Genomic DNA, 24955 nt, shown 5'->3' with positions numbered 1-24955 from the left:
AAGACTTATGCTCTCTCCGTCCCAAAATAGGTGTGTTAAGCTTATTTTACACTTATTTTAAGATGGAGGAAGTATTTAGGAACAGAGAGAGTACATTGACCTTTTAGCAAACCACTTCCGAAAACACTGAACATACTGTATAGTATAATTCAGTACAGGTCGCAACTGCATTGAGCACTAATCTAAACAGAGCTACAAATCAGTCCCGAAAAACCCACGTTCAGAATCAGGACAGGTGCACGAGAGACGATGGTTCCAACTTACAACTAGTAGTATCAGCAACGTGAAGGACATGTATTTTTCAGGCCACTAATTAAGCAATCAGTGATCAGTCAAGAGTAGGGATAAACAAACAGTCAGGCCACATGGCAGTCGTAGACTTGCAAGAGCAAGCATGATATAAGACTTGGTGATGAATATATATATGTAGCTCAGCATATGCAGCACTTGCAAAGTAGGAGTATATAAATAAATAACCAATAATAATGGAGCTGATGGGAACAAGAAGTATATCTTGTAATCACAAGCTTGACACTTGCAAGTAGCAGCGTTATTAACTTATTGATGCAGGCAGGGCAGGGCAGGGCAGGGCAACAAACATGTGTGCTAGATGCAGGTATGAAACAAATATTTTGTAGATGCAGTGACGAGCTAAGGGCTATGCATGAAGCGGTAGAAACTCCGAGCAAGAAGCCTGCTTCTTCTGGCAAGAGGCGGAGGACAGAAAACTGTTGTGGAAACTCAAGATGCAGAACAAGTATTGGCACAAGCCAAGGAAGAGGTTGATATTGATACCACAGTGATAGGAGACACTCACTCGTGGCCTTCCTGCTCGGCTGCTCCTGACAAAATTATTTTTTGCTAGCCAGCCGTACACTGTGCATCAGAGTGACAATCGGCCTTGATGTGTCTGTTAGCAAAGTCTTGTCAGTTGGTTGGGCTTTTGCCATCGACAGTGATCGATGAGCCCCTCATCGATCCATCCATCAAGAGGAGGAGCGGTGTTACATCTACCGCGAGGCCGACGGCGGATCTTGGCGGCATGGCGCCGCGGAGGTTCGGCGATGGGCGCGTTTGAAGATGGACTCGCGCAGGAGGAGGAAGCTGTCTGGCGTCATGATGGCGTTGATGGCAAAGAGGCCTGACAAGGTCGGTGCAACAATTTTGCTCTGAGGATGGACCGAGGGATGATGGAGGTGATGGCCCTTGCAGCGTGCGGTGCTCACTGGGAGTGTGCCTGACCGGTGTGGGACCCAATCCAGGTAATGGCTTGGAGGGGACACCTGGCTTTAGATGTTAGGCTTTAGTGCGATGTCTATTTGGTATTAGGTCCGAACATTCGGCACGCCTTCATTAAGGGCATAGGAGTAGCAACGGTGTTGCCAAGATGGTGGCTTCAGGCTTATTGATGTATCATCTTGTATGGCCTTTATGAATAATTAATAATATGGCTGCATGCATCGTCCAGATGCAGAGGCCGGGGGTACATCCTCCTTTTTTAAAAAAATCCAAAAAAAATCCAAGTGGCCACACTGTCTCTACATGTCCTGCCTCTGCCACTCTTCTGAATAAGCATTCCGCCGGCTATCACACACGCCGGCCTAATCTAATGTTGAACGCTCCTATTCAGAATTTCAGATACTGAAGTCTTTGACATTTTGGCTAAGCTTTATGGCCTCTCCTCTTTAATCAGGCAGGGTGCAAAATGACCCATCTCCCAAGAGGCCAAGAGTACGTACATTTCTGCTCAAAGTTTCATTCTTGGTCCAGCTAACTCTGTCCTTGCATTGCAGGGTTACCACAAGTTTCAAGTTTGTAGAGAATAGGTTCCATGGCAGCACAAGGCTTCAGATTAGTGCCGCCATTTCCCTTCGTCAGACTTCTACTGCTGCTCTTGGGAGCAGAGCTCACGCTCGTCCCATCATCTTCTTCTTTGGGGAAGCGTGCCGGTATCAGCGCATCTGGGAAGTTCGTCGACTGCACCCTGTTGCAGCACGACGGCGTCATCTTATCTGAGTCGAAGTGGGTGGTACCACAGGGGGCTGAACCCGCTGCACAACTGATCGCTAACAGCTACGTGTCAAAAACGCTCTTATATTATGGGGTGGAGGGAGTATGAGGCATGAAGTTTCTGTAGTCAGAACCACGCTAGCTTAGCAGAGTGTCGTGCTAATCCAGCGACATTCATATTGGTGCAACACAGTAATTCAGAATATGTGACCACAGTTCCGGATGCAGATAGGCTTCATTCCATTCGCCCATTTCGGGATCCCGGTGGAAAAAGACATTAACCTTAACAGATCGATCACGAATCAAATTTCTGAGGTACCGGTTACCATTCACACAAGATCAGAAGCCAGGTTCACAACTAACTCCACAGGTTACAGAGACATGAGAAACCAACAGGTGTTCCAGGGAACCGCAGCATATTCTTTGAAACTCCACAGGTATCTTGCAAACCGAGGCTGAAATTAAAGATATGGTACTAGCAAGTAAAAAAAAGGTAGTGATGCATTCTTTCATCAGTAGCTACCAAAGTCACTGCAGTCTAATAGGGCAACTTCTTCTCTCTACAGGAGGTTTTATCCGGTCACTGGCATAGCTCAAGCATCCGCTCCAGACAGCGTACCTGGTCCTCCCCGGAGACTTCCTCCCCGGCGTACACCCTCCCCAGCAAGTCCGCAGCCTCACCACGAATTTCCAGCAGCCGCGCGTTAGATTCATCGTTGACAGCCCTGATCTTCATGTAGCACCTCACGTACTCTGCCATGTGCCGATGCTCAAGCTCCTCCAGTTCAGCAATCGTGACCCCTGGCTTGTTAAGCATGGCCTCGGCCTCGGCCTCATTCTTGATGCGCGCTTCTTTGTATTCGGCCATGACAGCCTTTCGTGTTTCGCATAGTGACTTAGGCTTCTCTGGTGGCAGATTGTCAAGGCGCCCGCCATGGTATCCATCAGACTCGACCGAGATCGCCTCATCCTCAAGCAGGGTAGTATCTTCAGGCTCGGACTTTGACATGGATCCAGCAGGTGCGTTTACCATCTGCAAAATGTAGGCCGGATATTTTAGGTGGATATATGAAACTTTGAGGAACTGTTGTTCAATAAGGTTCACAATAGCAAAAGTAAACCACAGACTGTTCCTATTAGAGCAAAAGCAAACAATAATATTTCAGAAGTACAAATTGACTGTAGAAATGCATGGTCTGGGTTTAGAGAGTGTTTGACAAAAAACTACCACAATTGGGGTTCGCGTCCCACAGAACTACCACTTTCAAAAAAGTGACTGATAACTACCAAAAAATTGGAATCTCGTGACTAAAAACTACCACTTCCGAAAAATAGCCTTTAGAAGATTTAAACGTGTTTATGACATGTGGGGCCCATCTGTCAGGGCTGACGTGGCGGGAAAGTCAACTCTATTTATTGTCCTTCATATGGCAGTGATGACAGCATTGTGACAACCCCCTCTCTCTCTCTCTCTCTCTCACACACACACACACACACGCACACACGCACACACACATATAAATCCACCCTTTTATTTTACCTTTACTAAATTAAATCCTCCATATCATTTGAACTATAAATTCATTTCTGAAATAATTTATATATTTGAACTCGTGGCGCCAAGACCTTTACAACCCGACCATTCTTGGATACATTTCAAACATGTTTAATTTTCAACGTTTCACATTCCATATGTTGAACAAACCTATTTCACTAAAAAAATTGTGAAAACAAAGCTATTTCACTAGAAATATGTGAAACAAACTCATTACAAAAGCCAGAGAAAGGTGAAATGTAGGTTCTGAATTGTGAAATATTTAACCACACAAAGTGAAATTATAATGTTTCATTGGCAAACTGATTATTTTGAAATGTGAAATACTCCCTCCGTTCCTTGATATAAGGTGTATAGTTTTTTGAGAAAAAAACCAAAATATAAGGTGTATTGCGTTGCACCACTCGTTTGGATAATTTTTTTAGGGATTTGATTACATTTCTTTATATCAAGCAACCTCCTCTATTTTCTCATGTCAGTTAGTCAGGTGAAATCTCGCCCAAAACTTGTGAAATTTTCCCTTCATGTGCGTTCTTTAATTTCCGTGCCAAAAACTATACACCCTATATTTAGGAACAGAGGGAGTAGGTTTTTGAAAATGTGCAATTGAAATAGATGTAATTTTTGAAAAACTAATTTTGTGCAAATGTGTGACCGTTTATTCCAAAAGAGCGAAATATGTTATTTTCAAAATCTGAAATTGAACTAGATGTGATTTTTGTGAAACAAGGTAGTGGACAGTGAAATGTAGGTCCTGAATTGTGAAAGAGTGACTACAAAAAGTGAAATTGTAATGTATCATTGTGAACTGATTTTTTTAAAATGTGTAACAAATTCTTCTAAAAGAGTAAAACATATTATTTGAAAATTATGCAATTGAAATAGATGTTTTTTTTGTGAAACAAGTCAGTGGAAAGTGAAATGTAGGTTCTGAATTGTGAAATAGTAACTACAGAAAGTGAAATTGTAATGTATCATTGTGAAACTAATTATTTCAAAATGTGAAATATGCGTTCAAATTTAAACGTGGTTGAAAAATATGCTAGATTGATCTCATTTTAAAAGTTTTGACACAAGGAATTCAAATATATAGAAAAACTTCAAAAACGAATATATGATTTAAAAGATATGGATGTTTTAAATTAGACAATATCAAATAAATGGTTGGATTTATTGTGTGGGAGGAGAGAGAGAGAGAGAGAGAGAGAGAGAGAGAGAGAGAGAGAGAGTGTTCTGCCATCATGCATGCATGTGAAGTACAGTGATGGGGCCAACTGCTGAAATACCAATATTCTTTGAACATGGAAAAATGGAATTGATAAATTTTAAGTCTCAGGCGAAGCTATATTTGTGAAATATTACGTGAAGATTTGTATAAAAAAATTCTTTTAGTTTTTTCTTCTTCTTTATATGTTGTGCCACCTGACTGAGATTTGAGTAAGTCTCGGTTGACTTAGATCCAGACACCCATAAAAAAAGCTATACATCATGAGAAAAAATATACGATGTTAGGTGGAACTAGCTGATTATATAGAGCAATTGTCACGGCGAAAACTAGACGCACCTCGTGTACAAACTGGACAATCTCTTTCGAAGTATCAGGGTTTCGGACGAGAACTCATCTGTTACACGGGCACTTCAATGTTTTTTAAACTTACTTGAACTCCAGCCTATTTTTGCGTTCAGTATGCATCATAATAAAATAGAAAATAAATAAAACAGAAAAGACAAAAACTATATAAAAAAATTACTCAAAAATAAATAGCAGAAAATAAATAATGCAGAAAAAAAACTATATAAAAAATTGTTATATTCGCAAAGAAACTAAATACAGCAAAAAAAACTACTCAGAAATAAATAGAATAAAATTATATAAAAACTTGTTGGGGCACCGCCCAGTGGGCCTTCCAGACCTAGGGTTTGCAAATACATGCCCAGAAGGGCCAGCAGGCTCACAGGGCAGCGCGTCGAAGTTAGGCCCAGAAGCCTGCTATATAGAGAAGTTCGAAGGAGCAGCCGCGGCTGGGTTTATAAACCAGTGCGGCTGCCCTTCGCTCGGCGAGGTGGGACTAAACATTGTGCACCGCTGGTGGCAGCGCACAACCATTAGTACCGGTTGGTGGCTCCAACCGGTACTAACCGCTGGTGGCAGCGCCCGTACGCCCCCGCCCCCCGCTCGTACACACACACACACACACATTTTTTACTTATTTTCTGTTTTCTGTTGTTTAGATTAATGTTAGATGAATTACGTAGATAAGAATGTTAGATGAATTATATGTAAAACATGTTAAATATTAATGTCAATTTTAGATGAATTAGCTAGATATTAATTAGGTATATATATGAGATTTTTTAACTAGTTGAATTAATATAACTAGTTTATTTTACTATGAAAATTAATAGAACAAGTTTATTTTTAGTAAGAAAATTTAGGTATATGAGATTATTTGAACTAGTTGAATTAATATAACTAGTTTATTTTTAGTAAATGCTTAGTTGAACTAGTTGAATTAATATAACTAGTTTATTTTTAGTATGAAAATTAATAGAACAAGTTTATTTTTAGTAAGAAAATTTAGGTATATGAGATTATTTGAATTAGTTGAATTAATATAACTAGTTTATTTTTAGTAAATGCTTAGTTGAACTAGTTGAATTAGTAGAACTAGTTTATTTTTAGTAAGAAAATTTAGGTATATGAGATTTGATGATCTAATGAAAATATTACTATATATAGCTACTTTATATATATATATATATATATATATATATATATATATATTAGTAAGAAAATTAATAGAACTAGTTTATTTTTAGTAAATTCTTAGTTGAATTAGTTGAATTAATAGAACTAGTTTATTTTTAGTAAGAAAATTTAGATATCTGAGATTTAATGATCTAATTAAAATATTACTATATAGAACTAGCTACTTTATTTTAGTAAGAAAATTAATAGAACAAGTTTATTTTTATTAAATGCTTAGTTGAATTAGTTGAATTAATAGAATTAGTTGAACTAATAGAAGTAGTTGAATTAGTTGAATTAATAGAACTAGTAAGTGTTTAATGTTTCACCTATATGAACATAGGAAATGTCGTCTGACGACGAAAAAGATTTCATTAAGTGTGAATACTGTGAAGACCAGCGCGGCCTGTGCGACAGAAATTTCCTTGTTGATGATAGGCGCTTCAACATCAAGCTGGATGAGACCTTCGAAGTGGATACAGTAAGTCACAACGACAAGTCTTTTTTCGTAATTAAGCATGACTTATATATGCTTCATTTGCTTCAACTAATAATTTTAAATTTTCATTATTCTACTAGCGCATCCCCTGCCATGCAAGAATTTTTGTCTTGGAGAAGATAGGTTTTAGTGCTATGGAAACTATGGAGGTAAAGAGAGTTTACCTGAAGACCGAGCATGGTTATACTTTCAACGTCAAATTATACAATGCAGACACGTACACCTATTTTGAATACAAAACTTGGCAAGCACTATGCAAGGCTTATGCATTTGAGCCTGATATGGTTATCACCTTTGATATTCGTCCGGAAGATGATATTGAAGGTAATAGAGACATCTGGGTCAATGTGCAGACGTCTCCAGTTCTACCATTATGTGAGTTTCTCAACCATATTTATGTCTCTGATATTGTTTATTCAAAAATAGTTGACAACTAATTTCTATTGACAGCTTATTTCCATTCAAGCAAACATGTCCGGCGCTTGGTAGACATGACCTACTACTGTCCCGGAGCTGAACTAAACTACGAGGAGATAAGTCATTATGTTTCATGGCTTGAGGATCTTCATACTATTAAGACAAATTTTCTTCCTGCACTTAGAAATGTTAGTACTCAAAACGTGCGTCCAATAGTGATCGTATTGAACTACGGTCACATCTATTTACGAAAGATGGTAAGATTTTTACTATTTGTCCTCAGTGCATCTTTTGCGTACATTATTTTTTTGCTAAACTTTCATTGCTAAGTATATTAATTACTATACGATGTTCTTCAACAGGGACTCCCGATGACAGTTGTGCCTCAATGGATCGAGACTAAAGGTCACATGTCAATGGTTAGCTTACGGCCAAGATATCCTACATTGCACATGAGTGCATTCAGGATTTCTAAAAGCGATGAATGCTTAATAGTGAAAGATTGGAGCAAAATTGTTAACGATCCCAGAGAAGTACTAGGGGGCAGCAATGAGAAGCGCAGCCCACGATTAGGAGACAGGTTCATCTGCATGCTCCAGTATGATGAATCAGGAGAGCTATACATGTTCTATGCTATTTTACCTGAGAGAGAGAGAGCAGCAGGAGTGATTTAGCTAGTTCATGCTCTTAGTACTTTTGTCCTCTCATGTCCGTGTTCTTTGTCCTGAACTTAATCTCAAAGGGTGATTTGCTTTTGTGGTGTTATGAACGCTTATAATATGATGACCATGTTGAACTCGATGATATCTTTGCTTCTGGTACAAGTGAATGTTTTTTCTTTAAGCTAGTGTTGGTGCTGATTAGATAGCGGTAATGACTATGATGATTAAACAGTGGTAATGACGACTATGATGATTTTTAGCTAGCTAATTTACTGTTGTTGATGATATGATGCAAGAGTTTTTATATTAATATGATGATGATGATGATGAGTCATTATATCATTTATAAAAGAAACCGCAGATTAGTTTCAGCTGGATGGATCCTAGCTAAGTGATCAAGTATATGCCATATCCATATTATACTTGATCACTTAATTATAGGTGATCAAGTATAATATGGATATGGCATATACTTGATCACTTAGCTAGGATCCACATGCATCCAGTCGAAACTAATCTGCGGTACTTTCACCTAATGATTTAACAACTAAAATAATCACTAAATTAAATTGAAAACACAAAATTAAAGGAAAAATAAAAAACAATACCAAAACACCCCCAAACATTTAGTACTGGTTGGTGTTACCAACCGGTACTAATGTCCTGCACGCACCCGGGCCTGGCTCGTGCTACGTGGTGGCACTTTAGCGCCGGTTCGTGATGAACCGGTACTAAAGGGGGGGACCTTTAGTCCCCACTCTTTAGTGCCGGTTGTGGAACCGGCACTAAAGGCCCTTACGAACCGGCGCTAAAGCCCGGTTCTGCACTAGTGATCAATGCCATTAATTCATTATTCCTTAGAAAAAAACTTCATTTTCTAGTTCTTCAAGTTATGTGCTATTATTTTTTAAAGTTTTTTTTTGTATTAGTTCGTTCCTTTTAAAGGGTAATACCAATGTATAATTCTTAGAAAATTTCAATTGCCTGATTTTGCTTTAGTATACATTTTATTTTCTTTCTTCCTTAGTGGTAATACCAATCCGGCCAATTCATTCTTCCTTACGAAACTTCTTATTTGCAAAACTTCCACCATTATATGCTTATTGTTGCATATCATAAGAAAGCGCAATTTATATTTCAAATATGTGCATATTTTACCATTTTTTGAATTTCCTTTTTCTTAGAGGTTAGTACCAATGCCACTAACTCATTTTACTTAGGAAATTTCAATATTCTGTTTACCATGAAATATGTGTGTAAATTATACTAGATTGCAAAAATTGCACTATTATATGATTTCTTTGGTTTCTTTTTATACTAGATTGTAAATTATACTAGTGCAAAGTTGTGAGCAATTTTTTTGGTTTCTTTTTATTTTCTTACTTCTTAAAGGGTAACACCAGCGCCACTAATTCATTCATCCTTAGAAAAATTCATTATTATTATTTGGTTTATTTTTTTCCTTTTTCCTTCTTAAAATGTAATACCAATGCCACTAATTCATTCCTTCTCAGAAAACTTATTGTTTGCAAAAAAATCACTATAATATGCTTATTCTTCCATATAAAAAGTAGTATTTTATGTAAATTATGTGCACATTTTTTCATTATTTGTTTCTTTATTTTCACCAGTGCCATTAATTTATTCTTACTTACATAAACTTGATTATTTTGATTTCTATTTTATTTTATTTTCATTCTTTTTAAATGGTAATACCGATGCTAATAATTCATTCGTTATTCAAAAGCTTCCTTTTTATGAAAATTTCACTATTACATTCTTAATCTTGCATATTTTTTAAAAACACATTTCTTTGGAAAATTGTGCGCAAATTTTGTCATTATTTGTTTTTTATTCTCTTTCTTCTTAAAGGGCAATGCAATTGCCACTAATTGATTCCTATAAAAACCATTCTTAGAGTTTTTGGTTCAAAAGCTTATTTTTACGAAAATTCCACTATTATATTACCATTCTTAGACTTCTTGGTTCAAAAACTTCTTTTTACAAAAATTCCACTATTATATTCTTATTCTTGCATATCATGAAAAGCGCAATTTTTATGTAAATTGTGTGCAAATTTTGTCATTATTTGTTTTTATTCTCTTTCTTCTTAAAGGGCAATGCAATTGCCACAAATTCATTCCTATAAAAACCATTCTTAGAGTTCTTTTTTTTGTTCATCTATTCTTGATGTGTATAATAGGTTTATTGTTGCATATTATAAAAGGTGTGTTTTTTTGTGTAAACTATGCGCAAGTTTTTTTGAAGTTTCTACCAGAGTCTTTCTTATTTAAGGGTAACCAATGCCACTACTTCATTCTTCTTTAGAAAAATTCGTTTTGTTTGTTTTCTTTAGTGATAATGTAGGGGGAAGGAGAAGGTTGGAGAAAGAAGGCAGCTAGGTCTTTGGATCTAGATCAAATGGTGGAGACCGATTTTATTGACGCAGAAAACATCAAACACCTGACACGTTGTCGCCCCATTTTTCAATTTATTTCTTGTTTTAGGTAATATAAATCCCTTAATTCACCTTAAATAATGTTTTTATTTTTTTATTTTTTATTTTTTATTTTGCTCCATGTACATGACAAAAGAAGTGAATGATGAGCACACCATGTATGTGATGTGCCTCTGTGTATTGTCCATGTGTGTGTGACATGCCTGTGGGCTTTTTCGCATGGGCATGTGGCCGTTTATGCATGATTTATGTGGTGTCTCGTATACATGTATGTGCTCACCCGTCGCAGCCACTGGTGAAGGAGGTCAGGTCCAATATGTGGGGCTACCAGGTTGTACAAAAAGTGACCGACCTGAAAATAAAATTCAGTCGACGGTGCACTAGTCGGTCCCAATATATTAAGGTATACTCACATCCTTAGCCCATGACACTACTGGAATCAGGGATTTTGCCGTCTGCCAGTTCTTTGCCGTCCGCTAGCAGACGGCAAAAAAGGTCTTTGCCATCAGCTACCAAAAAGCAGACGGCAAACAACTGACAGACGGCAAAGAAGGTCTTTACCATATGTCACTTCTTTGCCGTCCGCTGGCTGACGGCAAAGAGAGAGGTGGCCCCCACTAACGATCCGATTAGAAAAAACTTAACGGCCCCCCTCTTTGCCGTCTGCTAGCGGACGGCAAAGGCTTGGCCGACGGCAAAGGCTAACTAACCTAACCTAACTAACGGCCGATCGAGCCCCCCCCCCGCCCGTTACTCCTCTCTGTTTCTCTCCCTCTCTCCTCCCCGACGCCACGCCACCAGATCCACCCACCGCCGCCCCCGCCACCGCCCCCGCCCCCGCTGGCCCCGTCGCCCCACCACCCCGCCGTCCACCCCACCCGCCGACGCCCCGTCGCCCCACCATCCCACCGCCCGGCGCCGCCCCCGCCCCCGCTTGCCCCGTCGCCCCACCACCCCGCCGCCCCCACCCAACCCGCCGACGCCCCGTCGCTCCACCATCGCGGCGCCCCGGCGCGCCACCACGTCGCCGGCCCACCCGCCCGACTGCCCCGACCGTCCCATTGCCCCGGCGCGCCACCACGTCGCCGGCCCACCCGCCCCATTGCACCGACCGTCCCATTGCTCCGGTGAGTTTTTTTCTTCTTTTTTTCTGTTTTTTCATTTGTTTTGCTGTTTTGCTGTTTAATTGTTAGTGATAGATTTAGTGCTAGATATGTGTTATATAGTGTTAGTTTTAGAAGGGAAGAAGAAAAGAAGTAGAAGAAAAAAGAATATGTAGAAGAAAAGAAGAAGAAGAAGAAAAGAAGTAGAAGAAGTAGAAGAAGAAGAAAAGAAGAAAAGAAAAGAAGTAGAAAAAAGATGAAAAAAGAAGAAGAAGAAAAGAAGTAGAAGAAGAAGAAAGGAAGAAAAGAAAAGAAGTAGAAAAAAGATGAAAAAAGAAGAAGAAGAAAAGAAGTAGAAGAAGTAGAAGAAGAAGAAGAAAAGAAGAAACGAAAAGAAGTAGAAAAAAGATGAAAGAAGAAGAAAAAGAAAGGAAAGAAGAAGAAGAAGAGAAAGAAAGAAGAAGAAGGATAGAAGGAAACACCCCGACCCCCTGACCCCGACACCACACCCCGACCCCCTGAACCCGACACCCCGACCCCGACACCACACCCCGACACCCCGACCCCGACCCCGACACCACACCCCGACACCCTGACCCCCTAACCCCGACACCCTGACCCCGACACCACACCTCGACACCCCGACCCCGACACGACACCCCGACCCCCTGACCCCGACACCCCGACACCGACACCACACCCCGACACCCCGACCCCGACACGACACCCCGACCCCCTGACCCCCTGACCCCGACACCCCGACCCCGACACCAGACCCCGACACCCCGACCCCGACACGACACCCCGACCCCGAAACAGCACCCCAACCCCGACACGGCACCCCGACACCCCGACCCTCGACACCTACCGAAAAGGTGCTCTTTGGCCGTCCAGAGGCCGACGGGGTCATATATTTGTGAATTATGAGTTAGGTCATATATTTTTCGATTTTGTTATGAAAAACATCATATATAATTGTGTTGATCGGGTAGATTTAAATGTGCAGTTGTTTCATCGCTGCGAGGTTTGGTGTTCGACGACCTCGCCGTGCATTTGACGAGCTCTGCCCCTTCGTTCGTGGGTGAGCACAAATGACATGTCCTCCTCCCCCATTAATTATTTGCTCTGTTCCGGTGTTCGTGCCGATGAAACTTGATAGCTAGCTATATATGTGTCTTGAATCATCAGTATGCGTAACCAATATGTGTCTCCCGTTCAAAAGCGTTATAGTTATAAATATGCATGCATTTGCATATTTATAACCTTGATTCTTTCGAATTGTCCAACGCTATCCATGGACAGCCCGAGTATGTGTAGATTGGGTTCGTTTTCCCATATGCTTTGCTCCGGATCCGACGCATAAATTTCTTCAGTGCCTCCCCTGTTGTTCTCCGGGTACACATCCTCTCTGTTTATTGCAGAGACGTGTATCAGGAGAACAGCGGGGAGGTGCTGCCGGAATTTTGCGTCGGATCCAGAGCATAGCATGGGAAAATGAACCCAATCTACACATACTCGGCTGGGATTAGGACCTATCATTACCTATTAGAGTGTAGGTTGCATGGACGTAATAAAATTGACAAAGTAGATCAACTGATGAATATATACATGGTGAATTATATATATATATTTGTTGTGTGTCCAGTAGCTCTGAAAGTCAAGATGAGTGATTGTGCGTGGATGTATACCGGTCACACTGGTCAGAACAAATGGAGCGCTGAATGGTTCACAAAAACCAAGGGGTTTGTGCAAGCCGCATTTGCAAATGGCCAGAGGAAAACCTGGTGCCCCTGTTTCCGGTGCGGCAATTGGGAAAAGAGGACAGAGGCTGAAATGGGCAAACACCTGCAGAAGAGTGGTTTTACGCCCGATTATACGGTGTGGACATATCATGGTGAGTCTGCCCAACGTGACAGAGCTGAGGTGGATCGTCGTCGCACCGACGAGCATGGTACCGGGATGGAAAACATGGTGCAAGACTATGATGATGCTCGAGATTCGGACGAGGAGATGGAGGAATCTGCAAAGGCCTTCAATAAAATGTTGGAGTCTTCAAAAGGTCCGCTCCACGAGCACACTGAGCTTTGTCAGTTGGATGCCATCTCACAAGTAATGGCTCTGAAGGCTCAGTTCAACTTGGGCAGAGAATGCTACGACGCAATAATGAAAGTATTTGGACGCTTTCTACCAAAAGGCCATGTAATGCCTGCAAACCTGTACCAGTCGGACAAAATCCTCCATGCACTGAAGATGCCCTATGAGAAGATACATGCCTGTGAGAAAGGATGTGCCTTATTTAGGCTTGACTATGCGGACTTGAACTATTGTCCCATTTGCAAGTCTTCCAGGTATGTTGTGGTAGACAACGGTATGGGTGAGAAGACACAGACCAAAATCCCCGTTAGTGTTCTTCCGTATATGCCAACCGTACCAAGACTTCAACGTCTTTTCATGGTCGAAGAGACGGCCAGACAGATGACATGGCACAAAACAAGCAAAAGAACCGAACTAGATGCAGATGGGAATCTGATGATGGTACACACATCGGATGGTGTTGCGTGGAAAAAGTTTGATGAATTACATGCTGACAAAGCGGCAGATCCGAGGCATCCTCGAGTCGGCATCAGCACGGATGGGTTCAGTGTGTTTGGTATGACGGCAGCCCAATACAGTTGTTGGCCCGTATTTGTCTTTCCACTCAATCTCCCCCGCGGATAGATTATGCAAAGAAAGAACATTTTCCTGACGTTGATAATTTCAGGGCCCAACTATCCGGGGAAAAATATGAATGTGTACATGCAGCCACTTAAGGACGAATTGCAAGAAGCCTGGGATAATGGGTTCAAGACATACGACGCCTATAGCAAACGGAACTTCATAATGCGTGTCTGGTACATGTACTCGACGCATGACTTGCCGGCGTATGCGCTATTCGTTGGCTGGTGTGTGCATGGAAGGTTCCCATGCCCCACATGCAAGGGAGCTCTTGAGTTTCGTTGGCTTCAGGCCGGTCGCAAGTTTTCTTGCTTCGACATGCATAGACAGTTCCTGGATCCTTGCCATAAGTTCAGGAAAGACAAGAAGAACTTCATCAGAGGTAGAGTTGTCAAAAACTCTGCACCACCTACGTTGACAGGCCAACAGACCCTGGATCAGTTAAACGCTCTCGAGCCAGATCCAGAGCGTCCAGGGTACTTCAAGGGGTATAATTCTAAGCACGCCTGGACTCACAAGACATGCTTATGGGATCTGCCTTACTTCAAAGACCTCCTTTGCCCACACAACATCGACGTGATGCACACCGAGAAGAATATCGCCGAGGCACTTTTTGGTACATTGTTCGGCATAGATGGGAAGTCAAAGGATAATACTAAGGCTAGAGTCGATCTGGAGGCGCTATGTGATAGGCCGTTACAAAACATGAAAGAACCAAAAGGAAAGCAGAACTGGACGAAGCCAAAGGCATGGTTCAATCTTGGAAGGCCAGCTATGAGGGAAATTATCTTGTGGGTGAAAATGCAGTTGATGTTCCCCGATGGGTATGCAGCGAATCTAAAGAGGGGAGCGAGTCTTGATAAATTGAAGATATTTGGTCTCAAGAGTCATGATTGGCACATATGGATTGAGCGGGTAATGCCGGTGATGTTGCATGGCTTCATCCCTGAGGATGAATGGCTAGTACTGGCAGAACTCAGCTATTTCTTCCGTGTTCTTTGTGCGAAAGAACTATCGCCTGGCGTGCTAGAAGAAATGGAAGAGTTGGCGCCGGAGTTGATCTGCAAGTTAGAGAAGATCTTTCCACCGGGCTTCTTTAATCCAATGCAGCATTTGATTTTGCATCTCCCGACCGAGGCAAGATTGGGGGGGCCTGTGCAAAATCGTTGGTGCTACCCAACTGAGAGGATGCAGAAGACGCTTCGACAAAAATGTAAAATAAACGTAGAATTAAAGCATCGATGGCTGAGGCATTCATCACTGAGGAGGCGGCAAACTTCGTGACAACACACTACGAAGCCAAAAATTGTCATTGCATAATCCGAAGCCTTGGTACAATGCTGACGAACCTCAAAAGGGTGGATCCAACCTCAGCCTACCCAAAGGGAATCTCGCACCAGCCAGTGGTTCGAAACCAGTATCTTTGGATAACGAAGAATGGCGGACCATTACGTTGTATATCTTCAACAACCTGATAGAAGTGCGGCCGTACATCGAGTAAGTTCTCGGTACATTGTTTCGCAACTTCTATTTCCTTTGAACTGCTCTTATTCCTGGATATTTCATACAGTCGATACGTCGCCATATTCTCGTATGGAGCGGTAATCCAAAAGGATTCTGTCGAAGAGTATGAGCTTCTCGCAAAGCAAGGAGGCGGCTATCCCAGTTTCATCTCTTGGTTCAAACAAACGGTAATTTCTATTAGACCATTTCATTACATTCGCTAATTTCTGCCTAATGCAACAATCCTTTCGTATTAAACTTGTAGGCTAATTCAGAGTCCATGGACGCCGAATTGAGACAAGTCGCTAATGGTTTTGACTATAAGGTCCGTTCATTTGACAAATACGACATCAACGGGTATCGCTTTCGTACCTATGGCAAAGAGCTATCTATGGCCGACCGAAAGTCTACAAATTGTTGTGTATCTGCTATCGGCGAAGGAGGTACCGAGTATTATGGGAGAGTTGAAGCAATTTATGAACTTATATTCTATGGTGACAACCCACCGAATGTCGTACTCTTCAAATGTTATTGGTTTCAGCCGAAGGAGACTAGAAGGACTCATGAACATATAGGGCTAGTTGAAATCAAACAAAGCACCCATTTAGATGTTCCTAATGTCTATATTATGGCTCAACAGGCGATCCAAGTATTCTATCTACCGTGGGCCTGCCAAACTAATCCAAATCTGAAAGGTTGGGATGTCGTTTATGAAGTGCCGCCACGTGCTAGACTATCTCCCCCAAAGGAAGAGGATTATGAACCTCACATTAACCCAGACACATATGAAGGAGAATTCTTCCAAGAGACACGTATTTCCAAAAAGCGTTTCAAGAACCGCTATACTTCACCCCAAAATATTGAAGTAGACAGCGACAGTGAATCCGACATCAACCCAGAGGAGGAACAGGAAGATCCGGAACAAGAAGAGGTTACTGCTGCGGATGACCTGTCAATGCTTGACCGATTACGTCAAGGTGGCCTTCCACATGTTGATGCCACTGAACCCTATGAGCCCGTCATTGATTATAGTGATGATGATGATTATGCATTTATTGATGATACTAATCGAGATTATTAGTAGTGTCAGGTATATAATTTTTTTTATGTTGTACTTGATGATGATACACTTAAGTGATATACATATTATTATTCATGTCGGTATTTTTTTTATGTTGTACTAATTTCGTTTACTCTTTGTCATGGCAGGTGTTGAAAGATGGTGGGCGCTGGTAAGTTTCTTCTAGTGTTTTGCTTAACAAATGCATAAAGACCTAGACTTAGCCTTATTTCCTCCAATATGCTTACCACAATGACCTAGAGTTAGCTTCTTTTCCTCCAAAATGACTTAATAAGCTTATTGACCTCCAAAACCATTCATTTTACCTAAGTTAGCTCTAAAACGATCTATACTTAGCTTTGTTTCCTCCAAAATGACCTAAGTTAGCTCTAGTATGCTTAGTTAACTAGGTTTGCTCAATAATGACATGTACTTAGCTTACTTATGTCAAAAATGGCATAATTAGCTTAGTTAGCTCATAAACAATCCATTTTACCTAAGTTAGCTCTAAAATGACCCATTATACCTTAGTTAGCTCATAAATGATCCATTTTACCCAAGTTAGCTCTAAAATGACCCATTTTACCTAGACTAACTCCAAAATGATCCATTTTACTTATGTTAGCTCTAAAATGACCCATTTTACCTAGGTTAGCTCCAAAATGACCCATCTTACCTAGGTTAGCTCCAAAATGATGCATTTTACCCAAGTTAGCTCTAAAATGACCCATTTTACCTAGATTAGCTCATAAACGATCCATTTCACCTAGGTTAGCTCACAAACGATCCATTTTACCTAGTTTAGCTCCAAAATGACCCATCACACCTAGGTTAGCTCTAAAATGATGCATTTTACCAAAGTTAGCTCATAAACGATCCATTTCATCTAGGTTAGCTCATAAACGATCCATTTCACCTAACTTAGCTCAAAAACGATCCATTTCACCTAGGTTAGCTCCAAAATGACCCATCTTACCTAGGTTAGCTCTAAAATGATGCATTATACCTAAGTTAGCTCATAAACAATCTATTTCACCTAGGTTAGCTCATAAACGATCCATTTCAACTAAGTTAGCTCATAAATGATCCATTTCACCTAAGTTAGCTCATAAATGGCATATACTTCTTCTTCTAGTAACCTTTTTCTAACTTTCTTATTTGCCTTTTTGCAGATTTCATTCACTTCACGGAAGCTAGCTTGCTATGATGGAGTGCTTGTTTTTTTTCATTCTCCTCTAGTATTCTTCTAGCTTGCTATGATGGAACTTGCTATCTTGATAAAACTTTGCATTGTAATATGTATGGATGGAACAATGTGTATGTGCAACTTGTTATGTATGAATGGATGGAACTATATATGTATGCACGATGAAACTTATGTGCTGGATATGTCATATGTTTGCTGTTAAATAGCCCTGTGAAATATATATATATATATGTCATATATTTGCTGTGAAAATTGCTGGATTAAAAAAACAGAAAAAGAGGCACCTTTGCCGTCAGCCGCTGATGGCAAAGGCGCCTTTGCCGTCGGCGGCGGACGGCAAAGAAGCCACGCGGCGGCCACCTGTGCTCCCTGGGTGCTGATCCATTTGGTCAGTTTGCCTACAACGGCGGACGGCAAAGGCTTTGCCTATAGTGGCAGACGGCAAAGACTTGTCCCGTAGTGACGTCCAGCTGACGTCATTCGGCGGACGGCAAAGGCCGGATGCTCTTTGCCGTCAGCGGCGGACGGCAAAGGCTGCCGTTAGCCGCCTAATGGACTAACAGCACATTTATTGCCGTCGGCTTTCTTTGCCGTCCGCCGCTGATGGCAAAGGCCCCTTTGCCGTCCGCTTCAGAAAGCAGACGACAAAGAAGCTCTTTACCGTAGACTACTTTGCCGGAGCCTTTTGCCGTCCGCGGCAGACGGCAAAGGCCTTTGCCGTCCGCCATCCTTGCCTTTGCCGTCTGGCGTGGCAGACGGCAAAGTAGCTGATTCCTGTAGTGTGAGAATAAGCTCACAAAGAACGCGAGTGCTAGGCAGCCTCTAACTCTGAGCATTCTCACCTTAATTTTTGTTGTTTCTCTCGAAGCAAGAGTACGTGTTGTTACGTGAATCGAGCTCGCTCCTTTTATATTGCTCCCACCCCCAAGCAATGCTACATCCTTAGTTTACGGGGGCTAGAACATTTGGCAAGCTTTGATTGGAGACAAGGGGGAGGAGGGGCCCACCCCCAGTGAAATTCAGGGGGCGAGAGGATTAATAGGCAAGTTTCGTAAAAGGTTCATAGATGTAGGATTATTGCCAACCCCCTCTCCCTTTTGAATGAAAGCCATTCTCAGTAATGTGTCTTATTTAGTAAAAGGGAATTAATTAATCATTCGTCATGCGCGGCTACTGTTGGTCGAGGTCGGTGAAGTTTTCCTTGCTGAATGAACAACAGAGTACCATTGACTTGTACTTTGTTATTCTTTGTGGTCGGCTGGTTGCTATCGGATGGCTGCTGGTGAATTCACCTTTTATTGAAGAAAAGAAGGGCTATCCTCCGATGATTTCCATTCAGGGAAACCACAAGTATTCACTACAAGACACAAGACCCACACGCCACAACTACCAACGACCACACTACTACGGAAACAAAATAAAGCAAACCACAGGCAGGCGCACTCCCAGGCATACCCAAGAATGTCACCAGTAACCCCAGCCAAACTACTAAGCATCTCACTCCCATAATCCAGCTGGTGAATTCACCTAAATGAACAATACTATATAAAACCGTGCTTTGGTTTGATTGCGACATGCATGCGGTGAGGATGAGCATGCTCGTTGAGATGTCAACGACAATCCCAGCATTGGCGTGTAGTGTGTGTTTGTTATGGAAGTGTCAGATATCTTTGGACAGAAGAATGATGTTTATTATGGAGAGTACCAATGTTTTGTAGTATTGACTATAGCATAAGTAGTGTGCTTAAATACCTCAAGCGAGAAGCCTTAATTTAGGAAAAGTATTATTTATGTGGACTCCTCCTAAAATCATACGTCCCCTTTTCATCATCTTCACGTTCTGCCACACGATCCTACCCGATGACGTTCATGTGAGATGGGCCATAGGAAAAGAAGCACTCGTGATGTGTTTGTTGGGTCACTCGTAATTGATATTAAATCACTAAAATGTGTTTGTCCTCATTGCAACGCATGGACAATTAGCTAGTTAAGGGTACAAAGGGTCACCAACCGCAACTTGATGAATGGAATAATAGGTCAAAATTAAGGATAGAAAGAAAGACACACGTTCTTTTATACTATATAGTACAAATATTGGACCCCGATATGTACCAAATGTCAGATTCCAGGGCGGGCTTGTTTGTTCGGTACTTGGGGTTGAGGGGGAGGGGTGCTGTCATACTAAAATATATAAAAGTAAAAAGTAAAACCCAGTTTGGCCAGTTTGTACTATGACTAAAAAAGCATAGTTTTGCCTGTGACTAATAAAGCCTAGCAAACGTCGAGATGATATACGGTGACTTTGTAAATCTCAAAATGATATACCGACTCAGTTTCTTGGGGATGCTTATAGGAGTAGGGTGTGTGCGCGCGCGTCTGTACTGTGCTAAAAAATAATAGTATAATTGCCGCTGCCATGTTTCGTAGAGTGAAAAAAAACGGCCCAGGGCCCGACTTGTCAGGCAGGCAGCCCCTACAGCCTGCATCCAATCGCGTGGAAATATCTGCGCCCGATATTTTTCCGCCCCCGCGCGGCCACGTCAACATAAAGTACGCCTCCTCCCTCAAAAGATAAAAACAAAGTACGCCTCCACGCCCCCCGCGCTGCCCTTTTCTTTCTTCGTCTTCTCCACCCTTTGCTCTGCTCTGCTTGCTGGCGCAGGCCAGATATTTTTCTTCCGATGAGAGTATACTACATCTCGGCCTCCTCGTCTCTATCTCTCCAGGAGGAGGACGACGGACGACCAAATCCCACACATCTCTTCCCCTCTTCTCCATCCACCTGAGCTTTTCTCCGAGAAAATCGACGGAAGATATCCCGATTTCTGGCGCCGTGCTACGATAGTTCTTGGGGAGGAGAGAGCTCGAATCTTGACGATCTTGGTCCGATGGGTGACGCGTCGACGATTCGACGGCCACCCGGCAGTGTCGCCAAGGTAATCTAATCTATCCACGCCTGACTCTTTTTCTGATGCACTGCAAGGACTAGGAGCATATCACTTCGACTTATGTTTGATTTCCTAGTCTCTGAGTATTCTCTTGCAATTAGCTCTTGCCAATCGCCATACAAGTTAAATTAGACTCGAAAAGTACAAACAAAGCCAGGCAAAACACCATATATAATACTCCCTCCGGTCCTTTTTACTCTGCATATTAGGTTTGTCCGAAGTCAATCTCATCCAACTTTGACCGAGTTTATATAAAAAATTACCATCAATCTCATCCATACTTCATCAGGGCAATCAAGTTGGAGAGTTGGTGTCGGCTGGATGGACAAACGACAGCCACGACATGTACATAAGCTCCATGGAGGCGTCCTTCGTGCAGCAACTCCGTATACGTAGTAGCCGACAGTTACAGCACTACCACGCTCACGCTCCTGGTAGGAACATCACCCATGTGGGCGGCCATGGGCTCAAAGCCCTCCAAGAGGGAGCCTCAGACGAGCTCAGGTCTGAGACGAACGTTTCTCGCTTGCGTGATGTAGGCGTAAGAGGACTGCCCGAGGATCCATGGGCAAGGCGTTTCAGGCCACACAAAGATTATTCCGGTGTGAACCGTCGTGGTGATGTGGTGTGTGCTTCGGCCGATGACGGTGAATCGGGTACTGATACGGTTCACAAGACTTATCGGACATATGGAAGAGAAGTGGGCATTTTTGCTGGCGAAAATCTTGTTGGGAAAAGCTCAGGTTGTTACACTTTCTTATCTTGTTTGCAGATTGCTTCCTTCTGTATATGTTTTCTTCACTTTGACACAAGTTCACTGCTGTTGTTCAGTGTTCACTCACTGTTAGTCTGATAGTATGAATTACTCCTAGAAAGTGTCAATTAATAAAAAAGATAAATATTTATTACGTCGTAAGTCGATAAATCAAATAATTGTGATCCAAGGAATGATGTAATTTTGCATGCCAGGCCGCTGGTATTCCTCATGATTTGTGGAAATATTAAATGACTTTATGGAATTGTTTGTCATATAAAGAAGCTATAACTGAATTGCCTATCTGGTCGACAACCATGTTTGATGCATTGTCTAGAGTTAGCTCTTTAGTAAATAATTGTATTAAACTTCACTTTGACAGAAGTTCATAACTGTTATTCAGTGTTCACTGTTAGTCTGACAAGCATTTCGTTGCTTCTCTCCAGAAGCCTCTGGTCAGAATTTTCCTGAAGAAGAGGTTCACTCCATTGCTCAGCCAACCAAATCATGCAAGAAAAGGAGGATTGCCCCTTCCACCGCTGCAGGTTCTTTCACGTCGATGCTCGAATGCAGCGACGAGCGGTGGTGAAGGCCAATGTATGTTTTCCAAAGCCCCGAGGAAGCGACGGAAAACTAGTTCTAGAAATTCTTGCTGAAGCAGTTGTGATAGGTGACTGGTGCGGCTGCTAATATTGTTAACTCGGCGGATAGCTCTTGATCAGTCTGCTCTTTCGGCGTGAAGAGAAGGCAATTCATTGGTAGTTTGTATCATCTCTGCAGAGCATCAGGCTCAAGTTTGCAGATCTGCGAGAGTGGAGGTGCGAGTGATGTGATGCCTTGTGTTGGTGTGTTTCTTCAGCATCTACTGTCTGCAAGTGAATCAATAGAATTTGGATAGTTCATACTACATGACTGTTGATGCCACATGGATGCAAATCAAACTTGTTTGGTCTGGAGACATTTTTTGCCTGGCAACCTCTCTGTTTCTTCTTCTGCAGACTGTTGGTTGTGTTGTGCTAAAACTGAAGTATGTTGTGTTTCTGTGAGGTCTTTGTTAATTTTTTTCCTGATGCAGGGCATATCTCATTCAATCCATATATCGAGGTCTTCGCCGAGAATAGCGTTCCGAAGACCGAGCTCATGAAGCTCGTTTTACAAAAAAAATCAAAATGTATATAGAAGATTTTTTTCCCACAAATACATATGCATATTCTTCAAGTATGTATAACATTTCATCAACTAATTTGATTATTTGCATGCTACACAAAAAAAACAAATATTTGGCCCAAATACAACAAAGAAAAGGCCCATTTTAATATGTGTATTTGTCTTTTATGTGTACATCACATATGAATATGTATGTTCATGGAATTTTGTACATGTATACTACAAATATATGTCTACTGTACACTTTTTTCCAGATTTTTTTGAGGTGTGAAAAAAGTATTTCGCTGGAAGAAAATGAATAAAGAGCTCAATGGAGCTCGGCCTCTGCAGGCACTTTTTGGGTCTTAACCTAATTTTGGCATTTTCATCCGGTCCATAAATCGGGGATCTTCTCTGCAACAAATCAGAAGGCAGATAGTCAGCTCAGGTCCCTACTACTGCTCAAATTTTAAGATCAACCCAATCCGAACCGCATGCATGTATCAAATCCTCGTCATGGGTCGTGGCGGTGGCCACAGCGGCCATGGCACCGACGAATCCTGTTGTACTGTTCTCCTTGAGGTCAGCGGCTATCGAGTTGATACGATGAATTCGCGTTCGTTAATTCGGTCGGCCTTTAATTTGAAGCAAAGTATCTGCCTTTGATTCACAATACGTCAAATGTGATCTGGCCATCAGGTCATGAACGTGGCGCCCAAAAGCTGGCTCTGCATTTTACATTGTCCCTGCCCGACACGTTGTACATTTCCCACTACGATTACAATCGCTAGATCCTATTATACCGGCTTAATCTTTCGAAGGTGCTCATCAGTGGCGGAGGTAGAGGGTGGCCCACCCTGAGATTTGAAAATAGCTTTTATACCATAGGAGAAAAGTTAAAAAAATAAAATAAAAATAAATAAATGTATATGTACCATAACACTGCTGGTCCACCCTGGTCCAGTGGGCTAGGTCCGCCACTGATGCTCATGTGTGCGTTCATAGAGATGCGTGTATGTGAGTGACTTTGGTTGTACTATGTTCACAAAAAATGTCAATGGGTGTGTTTGGTTTGTTCCCCTATTAGCCCAATCAAAACATTGGCATGACCAAAATTTTGGCAAGCTATATTTGTTTGGATCATAGCCATTGTACCTGCCAACATTTCAAAAAGAAAAACTACTGCATAATATTGCCGAGCTTCTTTAGCTTATTGGCGATGGCCATATGTACATGTTATCCTTGAGCCGGTGAAAAATAAGCATTTGAACCGGTGATCCCAGGCTAACCAGCATGCGCGGCAAGCCAAGAGACCGAGATAACACTTGATGTCCTGACACGATACTAAATAATTATATATTTTGGCCAAATAAAAAATCATTATATATTTTGGCTAAATAACATAAACTTGGAATTTTAATTCTGAAAAAAGAGATAACCGACAAGCATATAAATTTAAAGTATGATCGCTTCTATGTAGAAGATGAATATTTAATAAAAAAACTTGTAAATGTTTTGAAGTGGGGCTACTCTGACGAACAATATGAAGTGCGTAAGCAATAATATTCATAATTTTTTTATTATCATCATTTGTGTTGAGTTTCATTTATTCATATATATATATATGTATTGACCCCCTTCTTCAAATTAGATGTTTCGGAAGCGGGATGAACTCCTAGCACCAGATCGTAGGCGAGCAATTCAAGAGGAATTGGCGGCATTCTTCCTTGACCACGTGATCGCTGAAAACGGAGAATACTATGTGGACCCTGTGTTTTTACAATTTAATTAGGAGATTATATTGTAAGAGATAATTATTGTATATATGTAGCCGGTAGTGTCGGATAGATATACGAGAACTTGTTGTTCGACCAATCTCTCGGAGAAGGAGAGGTGGTCGATATCACTTCTCTCTGTATGCATATGTTCATGACGATCTTCTGTTTCCTTCATTTGATTACTAGCTAGCGTGTCTAGTCCTCTCCATACGTATATAGTACGTAGCGTCGACCAAGTACGAAGATAAGAGAGGACACTTATCTCTATTAATTAGCTAGCTAACACAATATATGAAACACCTAAATTAACCACCCAAAACCCCCAACCCCCCCCCCCCCCCCCAAACAAAAAACAAAAACCCCAGCCACTGAAATGCTGACGCGTGGATGC

At 41.6% G+C, this 24955-nt stretch overlaps 1 protein-coding gene across 1 annotated transcript; it reads left to right on the top strand.

The window, feature by feature from the left end:
* The first annotated feature begins 20541 nt into the window (after window positions 1-20541).
* Window positions 20542-22615, top strand: LOC109772788 (uncharacterized). The gene is made up of 3 exons (XM_020331484.4): window positions 20542-20874; window positions 21176-21629; window positions 22087-22615. Exons 1-3 carry the CDS (start codon window positions 20827-20829, stop codon window positions 22227-22229), a joined length of 645 nt encoding a protein of 214 aa, XP_020187073.1. The 5' UTR covers window positions 20542-20826; the 3' UTR covers window positions 22230-22615.
* The last annotated feature ends 2340 nt before the right edge of the window (window positions 22616-24955 follow it).

This window comes from Aegilops tauschii, chromosome 4 (assembly GCF_002575655.3).
Source record: "Aegilops tauschii subsp. strangulata cultivar AL8/78 chromosome 4, Aet v6.0, whole genome shotgun sequence".
Taxonomy (NCBI): domain Eukaryota; kingdom Viridiplantae; phylum Streptophyta; class Magnoliopsida; order Poales; family Poaceae; genus Aegilops; species Aegilops tauschii.
Note: the sequence above shows the minus strand (reverse complement) of the source record. Positions and strands in the feature narration are given on the sequence as shown.